Here is a 22,878-nt window from a genome sequence, read left to right as displayed (position 1 = left end):
CCGCTTAACCAGCCTGCTATGTCTTATCACATACACTAGCTCCTGACTTCGGGAGAGTATCACAGTAAGTGGATCATGTCGTTTCGATGGCCGAGGTACATCTTTGACACTAAGTGTTGTCTGCAGGCTGGATCCTCAGAATGGTAGGTGATCTGGGCCCTATATTTACTAGTTATAACTATGAGATTGAAGTGACAAAAGACATGTTCGGCATCAATCCCATAGGTCCCCATATTCCACTGAATGGATGTGTCAATGGCAGATATTCGAGTATATCCGCTACTCCCCGACGCAATAGGCATCGCGGCCCGACCTCCGAGCCCACCACAGCTTTGTCCCCTGGTCTGACCCTGTCGGATAAACCTCGGACTCGCAAGGACCTCCGTGGCTCTTTGAGAGATCGCAGGGCTGTCATTTGCCTGGCCCAGTTCCATCAGGTAAGGCGATCTCTATTGGGCTTTGCAGCTGCGCACAGCTCCACCCTTCCCCCCACCTGGTTTCGTATGCAATTACACGACTTGGCCCCTCGCACTATAAGAGGTCGCATTCGGAACTTGTATTGCATTTCGCTCAAGTTTTGGATTTGACTTACAAGATTGGACAGGCTCGACTCTCACTGCTGTCTGTTGTTGGCTGGTTATTGATAGCCCGGAACAAGATTGGAAGCAGCATATCGTGTGAATCTCTTTGATTGAAGCTCTCTATTACGTGGAAACAAGTCTACGGGATCGGGACAATTGAATCTCAAGCATATACAGCGACTCCAAGGCATCAAGTCAAATAGACCACATTACATCATGGCTCGCATCGACGTCGACAAGGCCATTGAAGAGCTGACGCTCGGGGAAAAGGTCGACCTCACAGCTGGTAAAGAACATTCCAAAGTCCCATTCTATGCGAGAATCCGTCAGCACCAATACTGACAATCTCCAGGCCAAGATTTCTGGCACACAGCCTCCATCCCACGCCTAAACATCCCCGCTCTACGGATGTCAGATGGACCCAACGGCGTACGCGGCACACGCTTCTTCAATGGCATCCCAGCAGCCTGTTTCCCCTGCGCAACAGCCCTAGGCGCAACCTGGGATACAGAGCTGCTCTCAGAAGTAGGCTCGCTGATGGGTGACGAAGCGATCGCCAAGGGCGTGCACATTGTGCTAGGCCCGACAATCAACACCCACCGATCGCCCCTGGGCGGACGAGGCTTCGAGTCTTTCTCTGAGGATGGTGTCCTCTCTGGAACCCTGGCTGGTCATTTCTGCAAGGCGATGCAGGACAAGGGCGTGGCTGCTACGCTGAAACATTTTGTCTGCAATGATCAGGAGCATGAGCGTATGGCTGTTAATAGTATTCTGACTGACCGTGCGCTGCGTGAGATCTATTTGATGCCGTTCCAGCTTGCTATGCGGATTTGTCGCACGGCTTGTGTCATGACAGCTTACAATAAGATTAATGGTACGCATGTTAGTGAGAACAAGCTGATTATCGATGATATTTTGCGCAAGGAGTGGGGATGGGATGGTGTTGTTATGAGTGATTGGTAAGTTTGTGTCTTGTGTTTCTATAATCTGGCTTTGCTGACCATGGATTTCCTGCAGGTTTGGTACTTATAGTACCTCCGATGCTATCAATGCCGGTCTGGATATTGAGATGCCGGGCAAGACCCGCTGGCGAGGCCAGGCTCTCGCGCATGCCGTTTCTTCTAACAAGATTGCCCAGTTCAAGCTTGATGAGCGTGTGCGCAATGTTCTCAACCTTGTCAACTGGGTCGAGCCTCTGGGTATCCCCGAGGGAGCGTCTGAGAAGGCTCTCAATCGGTCAGAAGACCAGGCTCTTATGCGCCGTGCTGCTGCCGAATCTGTGGTTCTGATGAAGAATGAGGAGAACATCCTTCCTCTCAAAAAAGACGGATCTCTGCTGGTCATTGGTCCTAATGCTAGAATTGCCGCCTACTGCGGCGGCGGTTCGGCTTCTTTGGCGCCATACTATACCGTCACTCCCTTCGAGGGTGTCTCCGCCAAGAGCAAGGGCGAGGTCAAGTTCAGTCAGGGCGTGTACTCTCACAAGGAACTGCCGCTCCTCGGCCCACTTCTGAAGACTGCGGATGGCAAGCCTGGCTTCACCTTCAAGGTCTACAATGAGCATCCCAGCTCAGGCACGGAGCGCCAGGTTGTCGATGAGTTACACCTGCTCGAATCCTCCGGCTTTTTAATGGACTACGTTAACCCTAAGATCAAGTCGATGACCTACTACGTCGATATGGAGGGATCCTTCACCCCAGAAGAGAGCGGCGTGTACGATTTCGGCGTGACAGTCGTCGGCACAGGTCAACTCCTGATCGATGATGAAGTCGTCGTCGACAACACCAAGAACCAAAAGCAAGGATCCGCCTTCTTCGGTACAGCCACCATCGAAGAGCGCGGCACCAAAGAACTCCAGGCCGGCCAGACCTACAAGGTCGTCTTCCAATTCGGTAGCGCCCCAACCTCAGACCTCGACACCCGCGGCATCGTCGCCTTTGGTCCAGGTGGCTTCCGCTTCGGTGGTAGCCGCCAAGTCAGCCAAGAGGAATTGATTGCCAACGCCGTCGAGCAAGCCAAGACCGCAGAACAGGTCGTCATCTTCGCCGGCCTAACCCTAGAGTGGGAAACCGAAGGCCACGACCGCGAGCACATGGACCTACCCCCCGGCAGCGACGAGCTCATCAGCCGCGTGCTAGACGCCAACCCCAACGCCGTGGTCGTCCTCCAATCAGGCACACCGGTAACCATGCCCTGGGAACACAAAGCCAAATCCCTCGTGCAAGCCTGGTTCGGCGGCAACGAATGCGGCAATGGCATCGCAGACGTCCTCTACGGCGACGTCAACCCGTCCGCCAAACTCCCACTCACATTCCCCAGCCGCCTCCAAGATAACCCCTCCTACATCAACTTCCGCTCCGAGCGCGGCCGCGTCCTCTACGGTGAGGATATCTACGTCGGCTACCGCTTCTTCGAGAAGAGCGATGTGGCGCCTGGATTTGCATTCGGCCACGGTTTGTCATACACTACCTTCTCGCGCTCTGATCTCTCTATCGAGACTGTCCCCGAGCAATCCAAGTACACTGAGTCCGGTGAACCAATCACTGCCTCTGTGACCGTAACAAACACCGGCTCCGTAGCCGGTGCTGAGATCGTCCAGTTGTGGATTGTACCCCCCAAGACGGATGTCGGACGTCCAGTGCGAGAGCTGAAGGCTTTCAAGAAGGTTTTCCTGCAACCTGGCGAGTCAAAGACTGTCCAGCTTGTTGTTGAGAAGAAGCTTGCGACTAGTTGGTGGGATGAGGAGCGGAGTCAGTGGATCTCCGAGAAGGGCTCCTATGGGGTTTTGGTTACTGGTACTGGAGCTGAGGAGCTGCGTGGTGATGTTGAGGTTGGAAAGACTAGGTTCTGGCTTGGTCTGTAATTTGTTGGCATTGGATGGGTTTGTATTTCGTTTTAATGTTCTGTGGGTGATGTTGTTTTGGGATGTGGATAGATTGGCATAGGCTTGGTATACTTGGACTTGATGAGGCTTTCTATATGAGTTATGAGTTAATTGCCAATGACATTGATCAATGCATACAATATGCCATATGACACAGAAAGTAGTCGCGCCACGATAGCTCAGGGTGGTAGCTATGGGGAAATTATTGGAATAAGGCACTGACAACACGGATGGAGACCAGAATAGGAGGGGGGCTATTAAGCCACAGGCTTTTCTTGTCCTGAGGCAAATAACGACATCAGGATATTCACAGATCCTAAATTGAGGCCTACACAACCCTCCTATACTGCATATAAGCGCCCATGTCGAAAGAAAGCGCTAGGAAGAGTCCCACCTATGTTATGCATGTAGAAAACATCAAGCGCTACAAGAGAGAGCTAGGATATCACTAACCTATATTCGAAACATATTCCAAATACCCTAATCAAACACTAATAAGTAAACATAAAGAAAAGAATGGGTATCTACATGAAGCATACAGGCAATCTATCCAGACAAAAAGAAAACACCACCAACCCTAGCTAATAGCAACAACCAAATAACCCCCAGTCAATCCAAACCAGATCCCATAATTTTCATAACTCAATAGAGCGATCAAGCTCAAGCCTCAACACGACCGTCCCTCCACCTGCGAAACCCAGCCAACTTCCTCAACAAAAGCTGCGCTCTCTCCCTCCTCCGCCGAGGCTGCAAGCTAGGAACAACAACCGAATAGGCATTCTCCTGATGCTTGAACTCATCGACCCGATACGAAGACGAAGAATAAGACAAATTCCGACTCGAGGCGGCATCAGCACCGGCCCACCACTGACCCGGATTTCCATCGCGGCTGGCACTATCACCGCTGGTGGACATGCTGCCCCAGCGTCCTTCTCCATTCGGGTATCCGCTCAATGACGCTTCGTCATAGAGGCTTGGGTCTCGACTTTCCCAGATATTCTTCGTCAGCCACTCGCGCGAATCGAAGATCTGCGACGTGGCGTTGGCGTTGGAGCTGTAGAAGCGATTGGAGGGTTCTTTCTTGGCCGCTTTTTCTTTCTCTTGTTCTTGTTCCTTTTGTTTCTGTTTTTGTTTTTCCTCCTCGGCGAGAAGTTGGAGATCTTTGCTGGCGCGCAGCCAGGCCTGCCCTTCTGCGCCGAGACTGAGTGGAGTCGATGTCTCGGTTTCAGATGGTGTGGAGATGGCAGTGGGTGAGGCGGTAGGTGAGGTTTCAGAGACGGTTACCGTTGCCGTTGATTGTTCTTTTTCCATCTGGGGGTTTTCGAGTTTCGGGCTTGGTGGCGTTGTTTGTCCTGAGTGCCATTCGTCGTTGGCTTGGTCCGGACTATAGGGGAATGGCACTGGACTGGAGGAGCGTGAGCGTGAGCGGGCCAAGCTTAGTGGGTAGTCTGGTTGGATGCTGCCTCTGTCGGCCAGGGTTTGGATTATGCTTTCTGCGCGGGAGCGGGCTGGTGTTGGGCTGCGGGGAGGTGAGATGGAGCTTTGCTTGTTATAGAATCTGGACGAGGAGACACTGTTGCCATAGGGTCGTCCTGTTTGCTGGGGGGAGTTGAAGCTCATCCCGACGCCGGAATCGTGCATCTCGTCGGTATCTGTGGCTGGCTTGATGGGTTTGCCTGGTGATGAAAGGGCATTTAGGTTGAAGGATGAGGATGCTTGGGTCGTAGACTTGCCCGCAGCCTTTTTGTCAGTCCAGTCGGGCACGGCACTTTGATAGGACAGGCCGATGGGAATGCCACGGTCGATGCTGTGAGATAGTAGGGCACAGGCGTGTTTGATATCCAGTACCAGATCTTCATCGATCTTCTGACGCTCCAGGAATGGCGATGCAGGACGGAAGAACCCCGGCTCATCTGTGAAGTTGTAGCACCTGCTGGCATCAATGCTGTCCCACATTGTGTCCTCGCCGTAGGTTGGAGACTCTGGGTTTGTTGCTGAGCGAGGCCGACTGCTGGAGGGACTGACTTCCGCGGAAGGGATCATGGGGCATGCACACTCTCGTGTCGAAGTGCTTCGAGTGAAGGTCAGACGATGGCGCATTTTGTGTGTCTTTGATGATAGCTTGCGCTCCATATTGATATAAAGTAGTTGGGTTTGTTTTGCTTATTCTCCGACCATGTATCACAGCGGAAATTAGATGTGATGGATATCGACAACTCGACAAGGTAGACGGATGATCAAGAGTAGAACAGTCAAGGGACAAGTGGACAAACAAGAGCGATCTGCCAACGCTGATTATGCTTCCGAGTGCCAGGGATTCCAACGAGCCACTTAATTTCCCGAGATATGTGTGATGTCAATAATTGCTGTCTATTCAAGTCTTGTATAGTGTATAGTGTAGTGTTCCGTTGTCAGTCCGACGGTCTGGTATGCGGGGGGGGGGGGGGGGGGGGGGTTGAAGAATGTGTGAGGAAGGAAAGAGAAAGTCATCCCAACTGGAGTTTAAGGAGATTCTCGTGTACATTTGGTCAAAGATAGGCTGGAATAGAGGCAGATACACCTCTAACGCCTAACCTCATTAGCTCGGATAAGCGCAACTCGAGTCTCCCAAGTCAGGGCTGGATCGGCGCTCTGCATCTCAGGCCAATTATCGAGCTTACGCCACGAGCAATGGGGTTCGAATTTCCACCTCTAGACTCTTGGCCCCCGTTTCCAAAACCGGGTTGGGCAGTCTCAGCATCTCTGAGACATCTGTTTTTTGCCGAAGTGGAACGTTATCGAGTATACCGGATGGATCACAGGGTCTAAGCACTAGGACTTGGGTTAGCGCCTCTCTGACTCAAAGAACGCCACGGGTCCGAAAACAATCTAGTGTAAGACGTTAATCAAATCTTGTAATCAAAGGATGGCTGTAATCTGCCCAGATGAAGAGTGCAGATCGGGCTCCACTCCATGAAACAAGCACTTGCGCATTTTGTTGTGGGCGCCGGTGTGCCCGGGCTGCATTGGGAGGGGAGTATGAAATCCATGTTAGGCTTTGTTTACGGTAGCTTCGGCCCTAATGGTGTGTGGCCCCGAAATTTACGCTATCCATGGGACACACTTTCGACCGCGATCCAGATCCAGCCTCAGCTCACCACATTCCCGTCGGATATCGTAGCTTTCGTATAGTCGTGTAGGTCAGATTCTGGGGAAAAACAAACCCATATTTAGAGTTGAGGCTTGTCATTGGTTGAGTACGCTCGAATCCCACGGTATGGTGGCGAACACCAACGCCCGACCATCGTCTACAATATGTGAAAAAGGTATACAGTGGGAAAATTCCCCGATGCGGATTTTATTGTAAATGGTGCGACATGCGTCGCGATAGCCTATGGCCATCGAATCGAAATGGCCCATCACCCCCCGAAAGTCTCCGGTTGGGGGAACTTAACCCAAAGGGTGGGTCGGATGGAGAGCAGTTGGATGCTTCTTTGACAGTCTTCTCAGACAAGGGAAACCCCAAGTGAGAGACGGGAGAGACAGTTGGATGCTCATCTCCCTGACTGGCGGAACGGAAAAAAGAACGGCAACCTACTTCCCCTGTGCCATGGCATCCACCCGGGCGCGGATCTCACCAAATCGACTCTCATAGTTGATGAAGAGAGAGACAGGTGAGGATAGGGGCCCAGAGTGGAGTCATGGGATGGCTGCAGAAAACACTGCGCCGAGAAATACTAAATGAGGAACCAGTGCTTTACCAAGCAGTGATATCCTCCACCTCGGCCTCGCCAAAAGTGCTGCTCTTGGTCAGCTTGTTGACGCTGGCTACGGCTGCGGCACCATCGGTTGTCTTCGACATGATATCGGGCAGAACCTCGTTGAAGAAATCAACAATGTGGCGGTTAACCTGCTCAAACTGAAGCAGGAAGGCATCGTGACCCTCGGGACTGTCAATACGCTCCAGGCGAGAGTCGGGGATACCAGCAGCGACTTCTTGCTGCTCTGCGAAGGTGAAGAGTCCATCGGATTCGATGCCCAGAACCAGAGCTGGTTGCTCAATACGTCCCAGTGACTCCAGAACGGTATCCTCGGCGGTAGGATTGGCACGGTGGCGGGACACATCGTGAGTGTCAAGCTTGCGAGTCATGGCAATATAACAATTGGCGTCAAATCGCTTCACAAACTTGTCACCCTGGTAACGGAGGTATGACTGTGCGGAGAAGTACGTAGGCGGGCGAGGACGACCACTTGGGGTAAGTTTGGGCTTCGACTCTTCCTCTGGGACGAAGGTCTTGGTGCCTGAAAACTGAGGATCCATGTACTGGACCTCGTTCTGGGGAGCTGGGGAGCCTTGTCGGCTTTCAGAGCGTGACGTCGTACCACCACGGTGTCCATCGTTGTGAATAGCCCAATGCTCGTTGGGGGAGTCGGTTGCTTCTCAATGCCGTTGATGTTTAATCTCTTGGATGGGTCTGGCACATTGCGACCGAACCGAGACTCAAACGAGTTGCGACTGCGGTAAGTCAGAAGTGCCGACATACGAGCAGCTCCGAGACCGGTGGAAGGAGGGTCGTTGAACGGATAGTAGCCGTCATCGTATTTGGGATCACTGTAGATGCTTTGTCGTTGGGCTTCACCCCAACTGATGCACCAAGCAGAATGGCGTGCTGAGGTAGCAATTGGTACGATGGCACGCACATAGTCCTTGCCGAAGAAGGAGTATTCCAAGGTGAGCATTCCACCCATGGAACCGCCAACGACAGCAGCAATCTGCTTGACACCAAGATCATCTAAGACAAGCTTGTGAATGCTAATAACAAAGTCAGACCAAATTCAAGTAGCACAGACTCAACAATTGACTTACTTGACGTCATCACGGACAGTGGTCAGGGGGAACTCAGGACCATAGTAGCCATTTTCAGGGTTGCCGTCCTTGTAGGTTACAGCGCTGGCACTACCATATGGACTGCCCAAACTGTTCAAGCAGACCACGAAGAAGCGCGAGACATCAAATGCCTGACCGGGACCGCCGAGTAGAGGTCCCCACCAGTCCGCAACATCCGCACTACCACTCAGAGCGTGGCAGATGACCAAAACATTATCACCAGCGGGGGATAGGGTTCCACGTGTGGTATAGGCAACCGGAACATTGTGCAATGTAACACCGGATTCAAGCTTGAATGAAGGAACAATTGCAATTGATTGATCTTCAATCAGCTGTGCATAGGGGTTCTCAGGCTGCGAAGCGACTCTCTCTACGGGATTTAGTAGCGGTTCCTTGAAGGGATGAGGGGTATAGACTGACGGAGTCGCGCAGTGGGGACACTGCTGGTTTCAGTGGCCATGATCAAAAGACAGACAATCAATTAAGGAGACCAAGGTACAAAACAAAGATGAAATGATGAAAGGAATTGGTTGGGGGCAATCGAAGGTAAAAGAAATAAACCTGCAAATGAGTCAAACCCCGCGGGCCGAGCATCGGGGTGGCGGGCAGAATCAGGCGGTGGGTGAGTGGGTTCATCACGTGTCTATATCACGTGCTAGGGCTTCTCCCATTTCCACACAAAACTTTTCTTCCGTCTTGATTTTGATCATTCGTCCATCACTCAACAACCAACCACCCACCAAAAAAAAAACCGTCAAAATGGTCAAGGCTAAGAAGTCCGGTGACACTCTCGCCTCGCGCCTTGCGCTGGTGATGAAGTCTGGCAAGGGTAAGCTCATCGTTCAATTTCTCAAATCGCACAAAATGGGATGCTAATTGTTCTTCTAGTTACCATGGGTACCAAGTCCACCATGAAGACTCTCCGCTCCGGCAAGGCCAAGCTGGTCCTCATCTCCGGCAACTGCCCTCCCCTGCGCAAGTCTGAGCTCGAGTACTACGCCATGCTCGCCAAGACCCCCGTCCACCACTTCAACGGCAACAACGTACGTTTTTCTCCCTTCCCCGGGTCGGCAGCCTGAACAAAACTGGTTGCCGCACCTAGGAGTCAGCTCCACTACTCAGAGAAGAAGTCGGTCAAAAATACCACTTCGGAGAGTGAAGTTGCTCAACGATGGGACTGCCGCAAGGTATCCCGGAGAGCTTGAATCTGAAACTAACTTCCGTATAGATTGAGCTCGGTACCGCTTGCGGTAAGCTCTTCCGCTGCTCCGCCATGGCTATCCTCGATGCCGGTGACTCCGACATCCTGAGCCGTGAGGCTTAAGCGTCTCGCCTTGTTGGGACCTCTTAAAAAAATACAACCTTGAACCAATTTTCTCACGGTCAATGATGAATTATGATATTCCCCTAGGCACATACTAGACAAGGTCGAGATGCTTGGCTGCGCTGCACCTCGTCTCGTCCCGGGCAGTGATTCTCAATGGTGGAAACCATCGGATAGAATAGCCTAAATGTAATACCCCAAATGCAGTCTTTTGTCATGAGTTTCGGATGTCGTACCCATATGCCCTATTGTCCTGGACTGGTAGGGAGACCCCCTTATCACTCCGCGGTGACAATCTAAGCTTAACATCATGCGTAAGCGCCATGAGACTGTATTTTTTCGCCTGGTGCGCCCTATCAACATTTAACCTGACGAACGCCATTCCTCTGTCCGTGCTGCAGGACCCCCACGCCTCTCCGCAGTATTTGCGGGGAAGACCATACCCTTTCGAATCTTCCGAGGATTTTCCTTTACCATTCTGTCTAATACTATAGCCTGGACTAATGGAATTTAGCATGACACTTTAGCCTGAAGTTCTGGTATGTCACCCGGCATTCTACCGATGACCTGGTGTCGATGGCGGGGGCTGTATAAAAGGGACAATCGACCTGCATTGAGAGACACGGAGTAGCCTCTTACGTCGGAGAACTTCTAGTCACTATGCGTGCACTTTTCCTCCTGGCCTCCTTGGGCTTTGTAGCAGCCGAGGATGGGTTGAATGGCTGGTTGCGTTATGCACCATTATCGTGTTCGAAATCATGCCATTCCAACCTTCCTTCTGCCATTGTCACCCTCAACACAACCGAGATAAGTCCGGTCTATGTTGCAGGCTCGGAATTGCACAAAGGGCTGAAGGGGGTTTACGGGAAAGATGTAAAAGTCTCTCACAACTGCAAGGCATCTTCCTCTATCATTATTGGTACGGTTGATCAATATCGCAAGGCTTGCGGCACTGTACGCAGCATACCTGAGTTGGAAGATGACGGCTTCTGGATTAACACCAAAGGGAACTCTGTTCAGATTCTGGGACAAAATGAGAGGGGTGCACTTTATGGTGCTTTCGAGTACTTGTCGATGATTTCTCAGGGAAATTTCTCCGAGGTCGCCTACGCATCCAATCCCGCACAGCCCATCCGCTGGGTAAATCAATGGGATAATATGGATGGAAGTATCGAGCGTGGCTATGGTGGTCCTTCTATCTTCTTCAAGAATGGAGAAATCGTCCAGGACTTGACTCGGGTCGCCGAATACGCTCGTCTCTTGGCCTCCATCAGAATCAATGCTGTGGTCATTAACAACGTCAACGCCAATGCTACACTGTTGGACCCTAAGAACATCGATGGCTTTGGTCGAGTAGCTGATGTCTTCAGGCCATATGGTATCCAAATTGGCATGTCTCTCAATTTCGCTTCTCCTCAAACATATGGCGGCTTGAGCACTTTCGATCCTCTCGATGAATCTGTCATTCAGTGGTGGTCAAATATCACTGCCCAGATTTATAAGCGTGTTCCTGACATGGCTGGTTACCTTGTCAAGGCAGACTCTGAAGGCCAGCCTGGTCCACAGACGTACAACAGGACCCTCGCCGATGCAGCAAACCTTTTTGCCAAAGAAGTTGAACCATATGGCGGTATCGTCATGTACCGTGCCTTCGTCTACAACCAGCTGAACGAATCTGTCTGGACGGCAGATCGCGCAAAGGCAGCAGTCAATTTCTTCAAAGAGCTAGATGGCGAATTCGACGACAACGTGGTGATCCAGATCAAGTTTGGGCCTATCGACTTCCAAGTTCGCGAGCCAGTATCACCTCTGTTCGCGAATCTACCTAATACCAACATGGCCATCGAATTGCAAGTGACGCAGGAATATCTTGGCCAACAGTCTCACTTGGTATACTTGCCTCCACTTTGGAAGACCATTCTGGACTTCGATCTTCGCGTTGACCACCAGCCATCGCTTGTTCGTGATATTGTGGCTGGCAAACACTTCAATCGCAAACTGGGTGGATCAGCAGCCGTGGTCAACGTTGGCACCAACACCACCTGGCTGGGCAGTCACCTCTCAATGTCCAACCTCTACGCCTACGGTCGCTTGGCGTGGAGTCCAACAGATGATGCCCAGGATATCCTTCAAGACTGGATTCGCTTGACATTCGGGCTAGATCGCAAAGTCATAGACACGATTACGCACATGTCGATGGAGTCCTGGCCCGCCTATGAACAATACAGCGGCAATCTCGGAATCCAGACTCTGACTGACATCCTTTACACTCACTATGGTCCTAACCCCGCCTCCCAAGACAACAACGGCTGGGGCCAATGGACCCGTGCAGACCAAACCAGCATTGGAATGGACAGGACTGTGAAAAATGGTACCGGATACTCCGGCCAATATCCCGATGAAATCGCAGCCCGGTATGAGAACATCGATACAACACCCGACGACCTCCTCCTATGGTTCCATCACGTCGACTATACTCACCGTCTACACTCGGGCAAGACTGTCATCCAACACTTTTACGATGCCCACTACACAGGGGCAGAAACAGCGCAGACATTCCTTACCCAGTGGGAGTCACTTGCAGGAAAGATAGACCAAGAGCGATACAACCACGTCCGTCGCTTCTTGGACTACCAAACCGGACATTCGATTGTCTGGAGAGATGCGATCAACGACTTCTATCATAATCTCTCTGGTATTCCTGACGAAGCCAAGCGCGTTAGTCATCACCCATGGCGCATTGAGGCGGAGAGTATGACTCTCGATGGCTACAAGCCGTATACCGTCACTCCCTTCGAAACCGCTTCGGGCTCTGTTGCAATCGTCACCACGTCAAATAGCACGGCTGGCACGGCGGTAACCAAAGTTCCATTTGCTTCAGGCACGTACGATATCGCGGTCAATTACTATGATCTCTACGGTGGTCAGTCTCGATGGACCATCTCCCTGAATGACCGGAAGGTGGGCGAGTGGGTTGGAAATAGTGAGGACGTCTTTAGCCATACCCCCTCTATCTATCTGGATGGGCATTCCGCTACACGCATCAAGTTCCGGGGCATCAAGGTGAAGAAGGGCGATACATTGAAGATTGTCGGTCAGCCTGATGGTGTTGAATCGGCTCCATTGGACTATGTGGCTTTCTTGCCAGCGGGGATTGTAGATTAGATCAATAGTCAGATGGCAAATCCAATTACCCTTTGGCTTCTTGGCGTATTATTATTTTTTTCTTCTCTCCCTCACTTTGATCAAGGAAGAAACGATCACGATATTTAGGTTTCATCAAGCTGGAGAAAAGGGGTCATGATGCAAAACAAGGTGGGCAAAGTGACTCGGAAGGATAAAGTCAGGTCTGTTACCCCGTGTTTCCCCACAATCCGATCCCGGAGTAAAGCAGAGCGAGAGGTTCTGCAGGCAACGCCTCCTTCACCCGATGAAAGTCGGGGTCCTCTTTGCCGAAGTATCTGCTCGGCAAATGGGGGGAATTGAACTGCCTGTCCATCAACTAAAAAAAGGCTCAAATCCGTCACTTGGAAGGACAGACTCTGTCAATTGCTCTCCGATATGCGGATCACTCGAAATGCCCCTGTTTGGGCACTTGGTATTTCATCCATCATAGATCTTGGCATAGCAGCAGAACCAAGGTAAATAGTCCCCAAAAACCGGGGGAGGAAATCTCAGCTCATAGTAGCATGACTGACCAACGTAGAGGGACAATTGTTTACGCGGAGACTTCCTCTACACAACCCAGCCAAGACTCGCAATCATGCTTCACCCTGTCTGAATCTCATCCGACAGTGACATTAGATTATGGCACCGAAGTCGGCGGCTTCCCCCTATTTCAAGCCAAGTCTATATCAGGCCCGGTGCAAATCGAAGCTAAATACACCGAGGCCAAAAAGGGCCTGGAAAATGTATCTGGCGACGGTCCCTGGACGTTCAGCAATGGTCTCTCTAACACCTTCCGGGTAGAGACCTTCAGTGTCTCCGAACCTGGGCATATTGAATCCTACTTCATCCAGGGAGGTCTGCGCTGGCAGCAACTACGTCTTCTGAATGAACAGGGCACTATCCAGATCTGCGGTGCGGGGATTCGCTCTTTGAATGATCGGACGGCAGTGGATTCCTTGCCTGGTTATTTTGAAAGTTCGAACTCCTTGTACAATGAGATCTGGGCTTTGGGTCCGCGAACTGTGCAGCAGGCTTGTATTGAGAAGGGGGCTGCGCCTTCGACGTGGGAGGTTACTCCGGATGGGGTTCTCTTGCATGGACAGCAGTCGGCGCAATCGGTTCTTGGAACTACCTTTTCGAATTATACTCTATCTTTCATGACCAAAATTGTTCGCGGCGGTACGGGCTGGAGAATCGCGAATGGTGTTCTTGGTTTTGGTCCTTCGTTCGTTCTGACGACTGATTATGCGTCTGGGTCGACATTCATCAATACCAACAAGACGCTTCTGCCGGCGAATACACTTGCTGTGGCTTATGGGTGGAATCTGGTGAATCAGACCAGTTTGGAGGGTGGTCCGGTGTCGTACTACTCTCTGCCGGTGGATGTCAAAGAGGGACAGTGGATTCAGATCTCAACTACTATCAAGTCGACTGGCTATGACGTGTCGATCAACAACTCTTCGGCAATTCATGTTCCGCTATCAGTTCTTCAGCCGACATACAACTACCTTGGATCGGCCGCTGATGAGTACAGCGGCACATGGGGATTCGGACCCTATCAAGACCAGGTGTCTTATGTGAAGGATGTGGAAGTACACGCCAAAAATGGCACCCTTCTCTATCGCAATTCCATGACCAGCACTGCTGTTCTTGAGGAATACGGCGTCATGCCGAACCAGCATTCCGTGTGTTTGGATGGTGCAAAGCGCGACCGACTGGTCTGGTCTGGAGACTTTAGCCATACTTCTCGAGTCATTGCTGCAAGCACATACCGAGAAGATTTCATCAACGGCACGCTTGCCTATCTACTCGATAGACAGATGACATCCGGCGAGTTTTCCGGATATTTCTCTATGTCTCCTTCAATGGGACAGTCCTCCAAATACACGTCAACATACAACTCTGTCGGTCTGGAAGATTATCAAATGCTCTTATTAAATGCATTTGCCCGGTACCACCTTGACTTTGCGGACCAAGACTTCCTGGAGAAATATTGGTCCCATGTGAAGACAGGAGTCACAGCTCTTCTTCCTCTAGTCGATAGCTCGTCAGGCCTTGCATCGGGATCATTCTTCCTCGGCGCTGCAAATGGCACGGCAGCATCTTCCCTCTTCGTCTATACCCTCAATCACATGGCAGAAATAGCAGAGAATGCCGGCGAGACCGATACATCTGTACATTGGAGATCCATCGCCGCAAGCATGAGCAAGGCCATTAACAAGAAGCTCTGGAACAACAAGCTAGGCACATATGGTATCAGCACCACATCCCTCAACGAGACCTCAATCGCCGGCACAGCCTGGGCGATTCTCGCGGACGTTGCAGACTCAACCAAAGCCGAATCAGCCATCAGAGCCTTATCCACCCTCCGAAATGGAATCGGATACAAAACCCTCTCAACTTCTGAATCAAGTGCAGAACTTTCCCCATTTATTTCCGGCTTCTTGTTAGAAGCTCTATTGAAACATTCCCGAAATAGCACCGCACCCTCGGCCGCCACTGACACCGCAATCTCAGCCCTCCTCTCAGGACTCTGGCCTGCAATGATCACGAACAATGAGTACTACACCGGCACAAGCTGGGAGTATGTGTTCCCTGATGGTCGTCCGGGTCTGGATTTGTATACTTCGCATGCGCACCCCTGGGGCGGGGCGCCGACATTCGTCTTCACTGAGTATGTTCTCGGTGTCCAAGGCGCTGCTCCTGGTCTCTCTGAATGGACTTTCCAGCCTGCGGTGCGCACCCCGGGTGTTTCTTGGGCGAAGGGTCGCGTTCCTACTCCTCATGGATCTATTGAGGCAAGTTGGAAAGTGAGAAAAGATACGAGGAGGGTTGATTTGAGAGTTTGCTCGCCTCATGGAACGAAGGGGACTGTTGTTTTGCCTTTTGCTGTAGAATCTGCTCAGGTCAATGGACAGAAGAAAGATGTTGGTTCTGCTCCTGGCTTTGAGCTGGGAGTTGGTGGTGGGAAGTGTTCCAATATCACACTCACGCTTGTCAAGGCTCTGTGAATATCATTTGAATTCGTATATATTGCCACTTCGTCTATTCCGCGGCATGTGCAGATTTGGTTTGGTGGGGAGACGCGTCTTGCTGTTCGTGTTGCGGATACCCTCGACAGGTCTCAACTGTATGGTCAAATTGATTGTCACTGTTTGCATTCTGGCTTTTAATGATGATTGCCCGGTAGAATCTGACTTTTTATTGACTATGCTGATGCCTAAGTCAGGCCGGTGCCAACGGAGTAATTTTATAGAGAAGGTCTAGTACCATAGGAAGATATATATTCAGGATGCAAATTAATTATAAATGAAAACGATAGGCTTTCAAATGCTCTATCTTTTGATAAAATCTCAAAATTGACCTCGACGATGCTAGCTTAACATCATGCAAAATACTCAACGGACGTCAAATCTTTCACTTGATACAGTTGAGTTCATGCAGATAATCTCACTAGTCCCAATACGGTTAGCCCCGACATCATCGCGCTCCATCGCGCGTCCCCAGATTCAATCCCTTCATGCAATGCGCCCAATGCCAACTTGATCTAAGCTACTTTTTTTTCTTCACCATTGAACTCGCATGCGGCAAACTCCTCACAATGACTGATTACTCATCATGGAAAGTGCCTGAGTTGAAGGCCGAGCTCAAGAAACGTGCCGTCCCTCAAACTGGGCTTCGTCTCAAACAGCAGTTCATCGACAAATTACTCGAGCTTGACTCACAGACAGATCAGGGCGAGAGCAGCGAGACTGCAGCTCCGGAAGAGACCGCCGACGCACAGCCTTCTGCACCGGAACCTGCGGCGCAAGCTCCAGAGCCCGAGACAGAGCAACCCCAGATCGAACAGCCCGAACAACCCGAACAACCCGAACAACTCGAACAACTCGAAAAGCATGAACAGCCCGAGGAACCAGAGAAACCAATCACAGAGAAAAACCACACACAGGCTTCAATTGATGTATCTGACAAGGCCTACGAAGAGACGAAGGGAGACGAGCCGGCACAACCAGAGACCCCAGCCGAATCGCAAAAAGTCGAAGATGTCGTAAAGCCTATAAATGAAGCCCAAAACGAACAGCTTGCCTCTCCCAGCCATGGAAAAGAGATCCCAGACGCCTCTGAGCAGATGCAAGTCGACGAACCACCCCAGGCGCCCCAGGACGCAAGCAAAGAAGACTCTGCGAAAGTCGAAGAAAAGTCAACCCTGTCGGCTGCCCAAACATCAGAAGCCAATACTGGAGTATCAACCCCACTTCCAGCTGAAGAGGCTTTGGAAGATACACGCAAACGCAAACGGCGCAGCCAAAGCCCCGCTCCCTCACAGGAAGAGATTGCGAATCGAAAGGCTCGCGCGCTGGAGGAAACCCCACATGTTTTGATGAAAGAAGAACAAGAGACAACTTCTCGTGATGACGTCAAACCACTCTCAGACCGTGAGACCAAACGACCAAATGAGGCTTCTGCAGAGGCCCAAACAGCCCACACCAAGCCAAGCGCTCGCTTCCGGGATCTATTTGCACCTTCCGATGCCGTTATTCCACCCCCCTCTGGCTCCGAAGACGTCAAGATGGAGGATGTTGACGTGGAACCTGCAAGACACGCTGCTACCGCTGCCCTCTACATAGAAGGCTTGATGCGCCCACTGCAGCCAGTCGCGCTCCGCAAACACCTCGCCAGCCTTGCATCTGCCCCGGGCGCTTCGGATTCGGATTCCATCGTTGATTTCTATCTCGACTCTATCAAAACCCATTGCTTTGTCAGTTTCACCAGCGTTGCCGCAGCCTCGCGGGTCCGGTCTGCTGTCCATGGGACCGTATGGCCCAACGAGCGCAACCGCAAGAGCCTCTGGGCAGACTTCATCCCAGACGACCAGATCAAGGAATGGATCCAGACAGAGGAGGCATCCCGGGATCGCGCTGGCCCTGCTCCTCGCTGGGAAGTGACATACGAAACCACCGATGACGGAACTACAGCTTCCCTGGTCGAGGCGGGTGCGAAACAGCGTCCGGCTCCTAGTCAACGGGACCCTGGCTTCAATCGTACTCCTCCCCTAGGTCCGCGCAGCAGTCTCCCGCAGATTGATCGCCGTCCTTCTGATGCCCCTGCGGCACCGTCCGCACGCCCCGGACAAGGCTTTAAGCCTTTGGACGAAAGATTCAAGTCGACTACTGCCAAGCCCAAGCTCTACTACTTACCTGTTCCCCGCCCTATTGCTGACAAGCGCCTGGACCGGTTTGATGATCTTATTGAGAAAGGCACATTCCCCCGCCGTGGCGGCGATGAGATGCGACGCATCACTTTTGAAGATGACGACAAATTTGTGGACATCGGCCCCGAAAGGTTTGGTGCCCCTGGCCCCCGACCTGGCATGGGAGGTGGTCGTGGACGCGGTGGCCGTGGTGGCCGTGGTCGTGGACGTGGGGACTCCTGGCGTGCCTGAATATGTAAGATACCCAGAACAGCCAAAAGTGAATTATCTAGGCCATAGTCCCAGACATGTACCATAGGAGCTTAGCATGAATTCCGGTGTGAATCCATTGACAGGTGTCCAACTACTATATCTCCACAAGGCTGTGAAAGGCTAAGCCAAGCCATATAAATAGACCAAGACTTCCAAGGGTCGTTGATCCTTGGTATTCAATCCGATTGGCGACTCAAGCAATTCAAGAAAAAAAAGCAAAAAATACCAAGCCTCCGAACCACCAAAAAAAAACAAAAACATAATTGAAACAAATCTTTTGTTTCATTTCCCTCAGGGCCTCAGGCGATTGTGGCGCTCTCCTGTCGATCCGGATAAGATAATCAGCCTGAAAAAAAAGGTTCCCTCCTTCACTAACCCCCCAGTCGACTTCATACACGCCAGTCATGGGCTGGACAGTGTGCAACACTACTCTAGAGACTCAGAACAGTATGTTTTCGCGACCCCCGAGACCGCACGCCATGCTGATCAGACAGTCGAGGAGGTCGAGCTCTGGGATGGCGGCCTTACATTTCACACCCTGTCGGTCGTGGTGGGCGGCGTTTGCGCGCTCTTCGCCTGCGGTGTGTCAATATTCTTGATCATGCAGCATGCCCTCCACTACAGCAAACCGATCGAACAACGACAGTAAGATACATCCCGAGAACCCCGAGCCTCCTGCGCAAGCCGAGCATCGCATCGCTAACATGGTCTTTGGTGTCTGCCTACAGCATTATCCGCATTCTGTTCATGGTCCCCGTCTACTCCATTGTCGCATGGCTCAGCATCTACTTTTATCATGATTCTGTCTTCTTTGAAGTGATGGGTGATTGCTACGAGGCTTTCTGTATCTCCGCCTTCTTCTCCCTCATGTGCCACTACATCGCTCCCGATCTACACAGCCAGAAGGATTATTTCCGTGGGATTCAGCCGAAGCCGTGGCTTTGGCCGTTGAATTGGTTTGCTAAGTGCTGTGGTGGTGATCGCGGCATTTGGCGGAACCCGCGCAGTGGGTTGACTTGGTTCAATGTAAGAGAGTGGATACCTCAAAAAGGGGTCTCAGGGTGTTGACTGTTATACAGATTGTCTGGGCTGGTGTTTTCCAGTACTGCGTTATTCGCGTGGCGATGACGATCGTCGCGGTTACTACGCAGGCTTTCGGCTTGTACTGCGAAGCATCTCTTAGTCCTGCTTTCGCGCATATCTGGGTATGTAATGATGTTGCTGGCTATATGGGCTCCTATCGCTAATCCACAGTCCAAACTGCTAGACTCTCGTCTTTGAATCGATCTCTGTCGCCATTGCAATGTATTGCCTGATTCAATTCTACCACCAGACCAGCCAAGACATCAAACAACACAGGCCGTTTGTGAAGATCTTGTCGATCAAGCTCGTCATTTTCCTTTCGTTCTGGCAATCCGTAAGTGGATCAGTGAGCAACCTTTGAAAGAACAGGATCTGACACATCCTAGACACTTATCAGTCTTCTCGTCTCCGGAGGCGCCATAAAAGAAAGCAAGCAGATTGCGCTTGCAGATCTCAAAACTGGCCTTCCGGAACTAATGATCAACATCGAAATGGCCATCTTCGGTACTCTACATCTCTGGGCATTCTCATGGAAGCCCTACACCCTTAATAGCCAAAGCGAAGTCACCGACTTCTACGGCAACGGCAAGTCTACCTACGAAGGCGGACGCTACGGTGGCAAAGCTCTAATCGACGCCATGAATCCACTGGACCTCTTGAAGGCCATTGGCCGCAGTGCACGCTGGCTAGTTGTCGGCCGCAAAACTCGCATGCTAGACTCGAGCTACCAGCCTCAAGACCAGCCCCCACAGGCAGGCAGCGAACTCACAACCGGAACAGCATACCAAGGCACCACAACGACAGTTACCGCAGGCCGAGGAGGCCGTTACACACCCGACGAAGAAGGCGCCGTGCTTCTCGCTCACGCACAGCCAAATCCAGAGATCGCCCTAATGGGTAACTCGCCCTACGCCTCCGACTTTGACGAGCACGTCCATGACTCCTCAGCCCGCTTCTACGGCCAAAGCTCGTCGCCATACGAAGACTCTGCTCTCCGTACCCATGATCCTATCCAGTCTGATGGAGTGATTCACCCCTACCCATCCAACGGTCCGCTCCGTGAGCAGGTCCCCATGCCCATGCCAGACCCTTATCAGCCTCCACCTCCCTACCCGGATAACCGTCATTTATGATCCATGATCCATCTATGAGTTGGTTTTTATCTTGTGCTAGGAAGGCTGGTGATATTGCATCTTTGCTTTTGCATCCCTCGCCAAAGCAACTCCTTCTGTTCTAGCCTCACGCTACCCATGAGCATGCCCCCGAGAATCTTACGTTTGTGTTGTTTTGCTTCCCTTCACATTTTGCGTTTCTGATCATTTCATTTCTACACTTGTGCCTCTTTTGGATATGAATACCCGCCATATTCGTATATCGGCATGTTCTTTTTTTCTCTTCTTCTTCGTTTCTCTTCGATTCTTCGATTCTTGATCTTGGAGTTCTATTGCTCCTTTTCTGGAATGGCGGATACGTCGTATCTATTGTATAGTATTCTTATCCCGGATCCCAGTATCCATTGTGATTGATAATTGAAGTGTTCACGTCTATCACTGAACTAAATCCTAGTCTGGCTGTAAGATAAAACTCTACTCAGAAGCTGATTTTACAACCTTCTTTCCAGAATAGAGTCCTGCGGATAATGAAAGTCTACAACATGCAAGACCATACCCCCCAGGGCCTTAACGCCGTGCTGATATGCAATTGACGGCAGAATCCAGGGCAAGGGCCTTTGGCGTTGATGGCGGTTGTAGAATGCTTACGATTAAGACTAAATGTAAGCAGCTCGTAGCCCGTCGCCCGTCGCCGGGGGATTTGCAATTGACAAAGGCTCCATGGAGACCCACTGGAAAGGCAAGCTAGGATAGACTGCCAATCGGCACGAAGAGCAGAAGGGGAAGAAAGGCCTGAAATTGAACTCCATACAAGCTAAGGAAGTAAGTAATAAACACAAGGCCCAGATCCCCAATAACTTATGCCATACGCCTAGGTATCATTGGTATGAAGTATCCATGGATAGATCAAGAAGAAGCAGAAAAAGAAAAAGGCTTATCATGAGTACATCTCGTTATCCGTAACACCCTGATTAGCACCGGCGGCAAAGAGCTGCTCGTTGTAACCTCGCTGGATCATGGAAGATGGGTTCTTATGCGCCGAAGTAGCCTGTCGGGAATTCTGGATGGTTGCAGTTTTGCGGCCCAGCTCACGTAGGGCTTTGACATTTTCGCCTAATTGGCCTAGAAGCGAGACTAGCAGCACATCGTTGCTTTGCGACAGGACCTCAGCAGCAAAGGTGCTTTCATCTGCTGGAGTGAGGAGAGATAGGTTTGAGAGAAGGGAGTTGATGTGGCGCAGGATTGGGTGAGATAAATTCGTGGTGGATGTGCTGTCTTTTGACTTGTCTGATGCAAAGTCTGATTCTGAGAGAGTCGAAATGTATGATTTGATGAGGGCGATACGGGTCTCGAGGGTACGAACTGCATTGAGACGGGTGGTGAGACTTGAGATTACTGTATATTTGGTATGAATTAGTCAATCGAATCCAGACAAGCAATTGTGCTCTCGAAATGGAGACTTACACTCTTCTTCCTCTTGTGAAAGCTCGACCTGCGAGCTGGGCTTCTTGCCCTCGGACTCGGTTTGCTGTCCCCGGGTGCTTGATTCCTGGGTCGGGATGACATTCATAGAAGCAGTTGTGGAGCCTTGAACAATGGTATCAATGCCTATCATCTCAGCTTCCCCAGTCTCCACTGAGTATGGCAGTTCCCGGAATTTGATGTTCAGCACCGGCTCCTCTCCATCAACTTGCATGTCCTTGCTGGCATCTTGCGCATTATCACCCTCGTGGACACTCTCGTACACGGTCAGAGGAAGTTTGCCACCATTTGAGTTAGCGCTTTGGACATCGGAAGGGTGGAAGGCGAGGAAGACGGCGGATTCGTTGTAGACTTGGAGGATCTGTCGGTGGAGAGGCAGCTGCGCTGCAACTGGTCCTGTGGATGGAGCCGTTGACCACCATCCTACCAGGTCGAGAAGTGGGTGCACATCCTTGACTATCGTGGTATTTAGTTTCTACCCATAAAATGCAGCTAGGTAGTCCGGTGGGGAGTACTTACACTGCTGAAGACGTTCTTCGAACCATGCTGCTGGTAAAATGGTCTCATTATTGAGTCCGCAAGTAACGGGGCATTCAAATGCATGCTCAAGTGTTATCTCACGACCATTCTGCTGGCCGAGCAGACCCCCAATGATAGGACCTCGCTGCTGCCGGGCGGCATGCCGAGTAATCTGATCGGAGATAGTGAGGAGAACTAGCGGGTGTAGCTGGATATGAAGACCTGAATCGGATGACTTCTGTGAGATTGTAGATGACTCCATGACTGCAGGTGGATCTGACTCCAGGCAAATGAATCGCTCGTAAATGACGGAGTAGTAGTAGATAGAGCGGGATGCGGTCATGTTTGGTCGGTTTGGCCATGGCTCGGGCGGTGAGCTCCCCCCGCGATCAAC

At 51.3% G+C, this 22,878-nt stretch overlaps 9 protein-coding genes across 9 annotated transcripts; 6 read left to right on the top strand and 3 right to left on the bottom strand.

Annotated features, from left to right (window-relative positions):
- Window positions 1-797: 797 nt before the first annotated feature.
- On the top strand, window positions 798-3,444 carry N7511_000354 (beta-glucosidase; the record flags this gene model as incomplete). The annotated part of the gene is made up of 3 exons (XM_057122779.1): window positions 798-867; window positions 934-1,540; window positions 1,599-3,444. The coding sequence occupies 3 exons, from the start codon at window positions 798-800 to the stop codon at window positions 3,442-3,444; spliced, it is 2,523 nt and encodes an 840-aa protein (XP_056988512.1).
- A 681-nt stretch (window positions 3,445-4,125) lies between these two features.
- Window positions 4,126-5,598, bottom strand: N7511_000353 (uncharacterized protein; the record flags this gene model as incomplete). Its single annotated transcript, XM_057122778.1, has 1 exon — window positions 4,126-5,598. The coding sequence occupies one exon, from the start codon at window positions 5,596-5,598 to the stop codon at window positions 4,126-4,128; it is 1,473 nt and encodes a 490-aa protein (XP_056988511.1).
- A 1,603-nt stretch (window positions 5,599-7,201) lies between these two features.
- met2 (homoserine O-acetyltransferase) lies at window positions 7,202-8,792 on the bottom strand (the record flags this gene model as incomplete). The annotated part of the gene is made up of 4 exons (XM_057122777.1): window positions 7,202-7,780; window positions 7,828-8,257; window positions 8,312-8,702; window positions 8,753-8,792. The coding sequence occupies 4 exons, from the start codon at window positions 8,790-8,792 to the stop codon at window positions 7,202-7,204; spliced, it is 1,440 nt and encodes a 479-aa protein (XP_056988510.1).
- A 299-nt stretch (window positions 8,793-9,091) lies between these two features.
- N7511_000351 (60S ribosomal protein eL30) lies at window positions 9,092-9,656 on the top strand (the record flags this gene model as incomplete). The annotated part of the gene is made up of 3 exons (XM_057122776.1): window positions 9,092-9,161; window positions 9,221-9,375; window positions 9,561-9,656. The coding sequence occupies 3 exons, from the start codon at window positions 9,092-9,094 to the stop codon at window positions 9,654-9,656; spliced, it is 321 nt and encodes a 106-aa protein (XP_056988509.1).
- A 660-nt stretch (window positions 9,657-10,316) lies between these two features.
- aguA (alpha-glucuronidase) lies at window positions 10,317-12,821 on the top strand (the record flags this gene model as incomplete). The annotated part of the gene is made up of 1 exon (XM_057122775.1): window positions 10,317-12,821. The coding sequence occupies one exon, from the start codon at window positions 10,317-10,319 to the stop codon at window positions 12,819-12,821; it is 2,505 nt and encodes an 834-aa protein (XP_056988508.1).
- Window positions 12,822-13,217: 396 nt separating this feature from the next.
- N7511_000349 (uncharacterized protein) lies at window positions 13,218-15,835 on the top strand (the record flags this gene model as incomplete). The annotated part of the gene is made up of 2 exons (XM_057122774.1): window positions 13,218-13,297; window positions 13,363-15,835. The coding sequence occupies 2 exons, from the start codon at window positions 13,218-13,220 to the stop codon at window positions 15,833-15,835; spliced, it is 2,553 nt and encodes an 850-aa protein (XP_056988507.1).
- A 590-nt stretch (window positions 15,836-16,425) lies between these two features.
- On the top strand, window positions 16,426-18,267 carry N7511_000348 (SAP domain protein; the record flags this gene model as incomplete). The annotated part of the gene is made up of 1 exon (XM_057122773.1): window positions 16,426-18,267. One exon carries the CDS (start codon window positions 16,426-16,428, stop codon window positions 18,265-18,267), a length of 1,842 nt encoding a protein of 613 aa, XP_056988506.1.
- A 425-nt stretch (window positions 18,268-18,692) lies between these two features.
- N7511_000347 (OSTA/TMEM184 family protein) lies at window positions 18,693-20,504 on the top strand (the record flags this gene model as incomplete). The annotated part of the gene is made up of 6 exons (XM_057122772.1): window positions 18,693-18,735; window positions 18,783-18,933; window positions 19,017-19,314; window positions 19,368-19,493; window positions 19,556-19,705; window positions 19,758-20,504. 6 exons carry the CDS (start codon window positions 18,693-18,695, stop codon window positions 20,502-20,504), a joined length of 1,515 nt encoding a protein of 504 aa, XP_056988505.1.
- A 916-nt stretch (window positions 20,505-21,420) lies between these two features.
- Window positions 21,421-22,827, bottom strand: N7511_000346 (COP9 signalosome complex subunit 6; the record flags this gene model as incomplete). The annotated part of the gene is made up of 3 exons (XM_057122771.1): window positions 21,421-21,878; window positions 21,948-22,421; window positions 22,485-22,827. 3 exons carry the CDS (start codon window positions 22,825-22,827, stop codon window positions 21,421-21,423), a joined length of 1,275 nt encoding a protein of 424 aa, XP_056988504.1.
- Window positions 22,828-22,878: the final 51 nt, after the last annotated feature.

This window comes from Penicillium nucicola, assembly GCF_028828085.1.
Source record: "Penicillium nucicola strain IBT 29836 chromosome Unknown utg000001l, whole genome shotgun sequence".
NCBI classification, from domain to species: Eukaryota; Fungi; Ascomycota; class Eurotiomycetes; order Eurotiales; family Aspergillaceae; genus Penicillium; species Penicillium nucicola.
The sequence above is the reverse complement of the archived record's forward strand: the minus strand, read 5'-3'. Positions and strand labels throughout refer to the sequence as shown.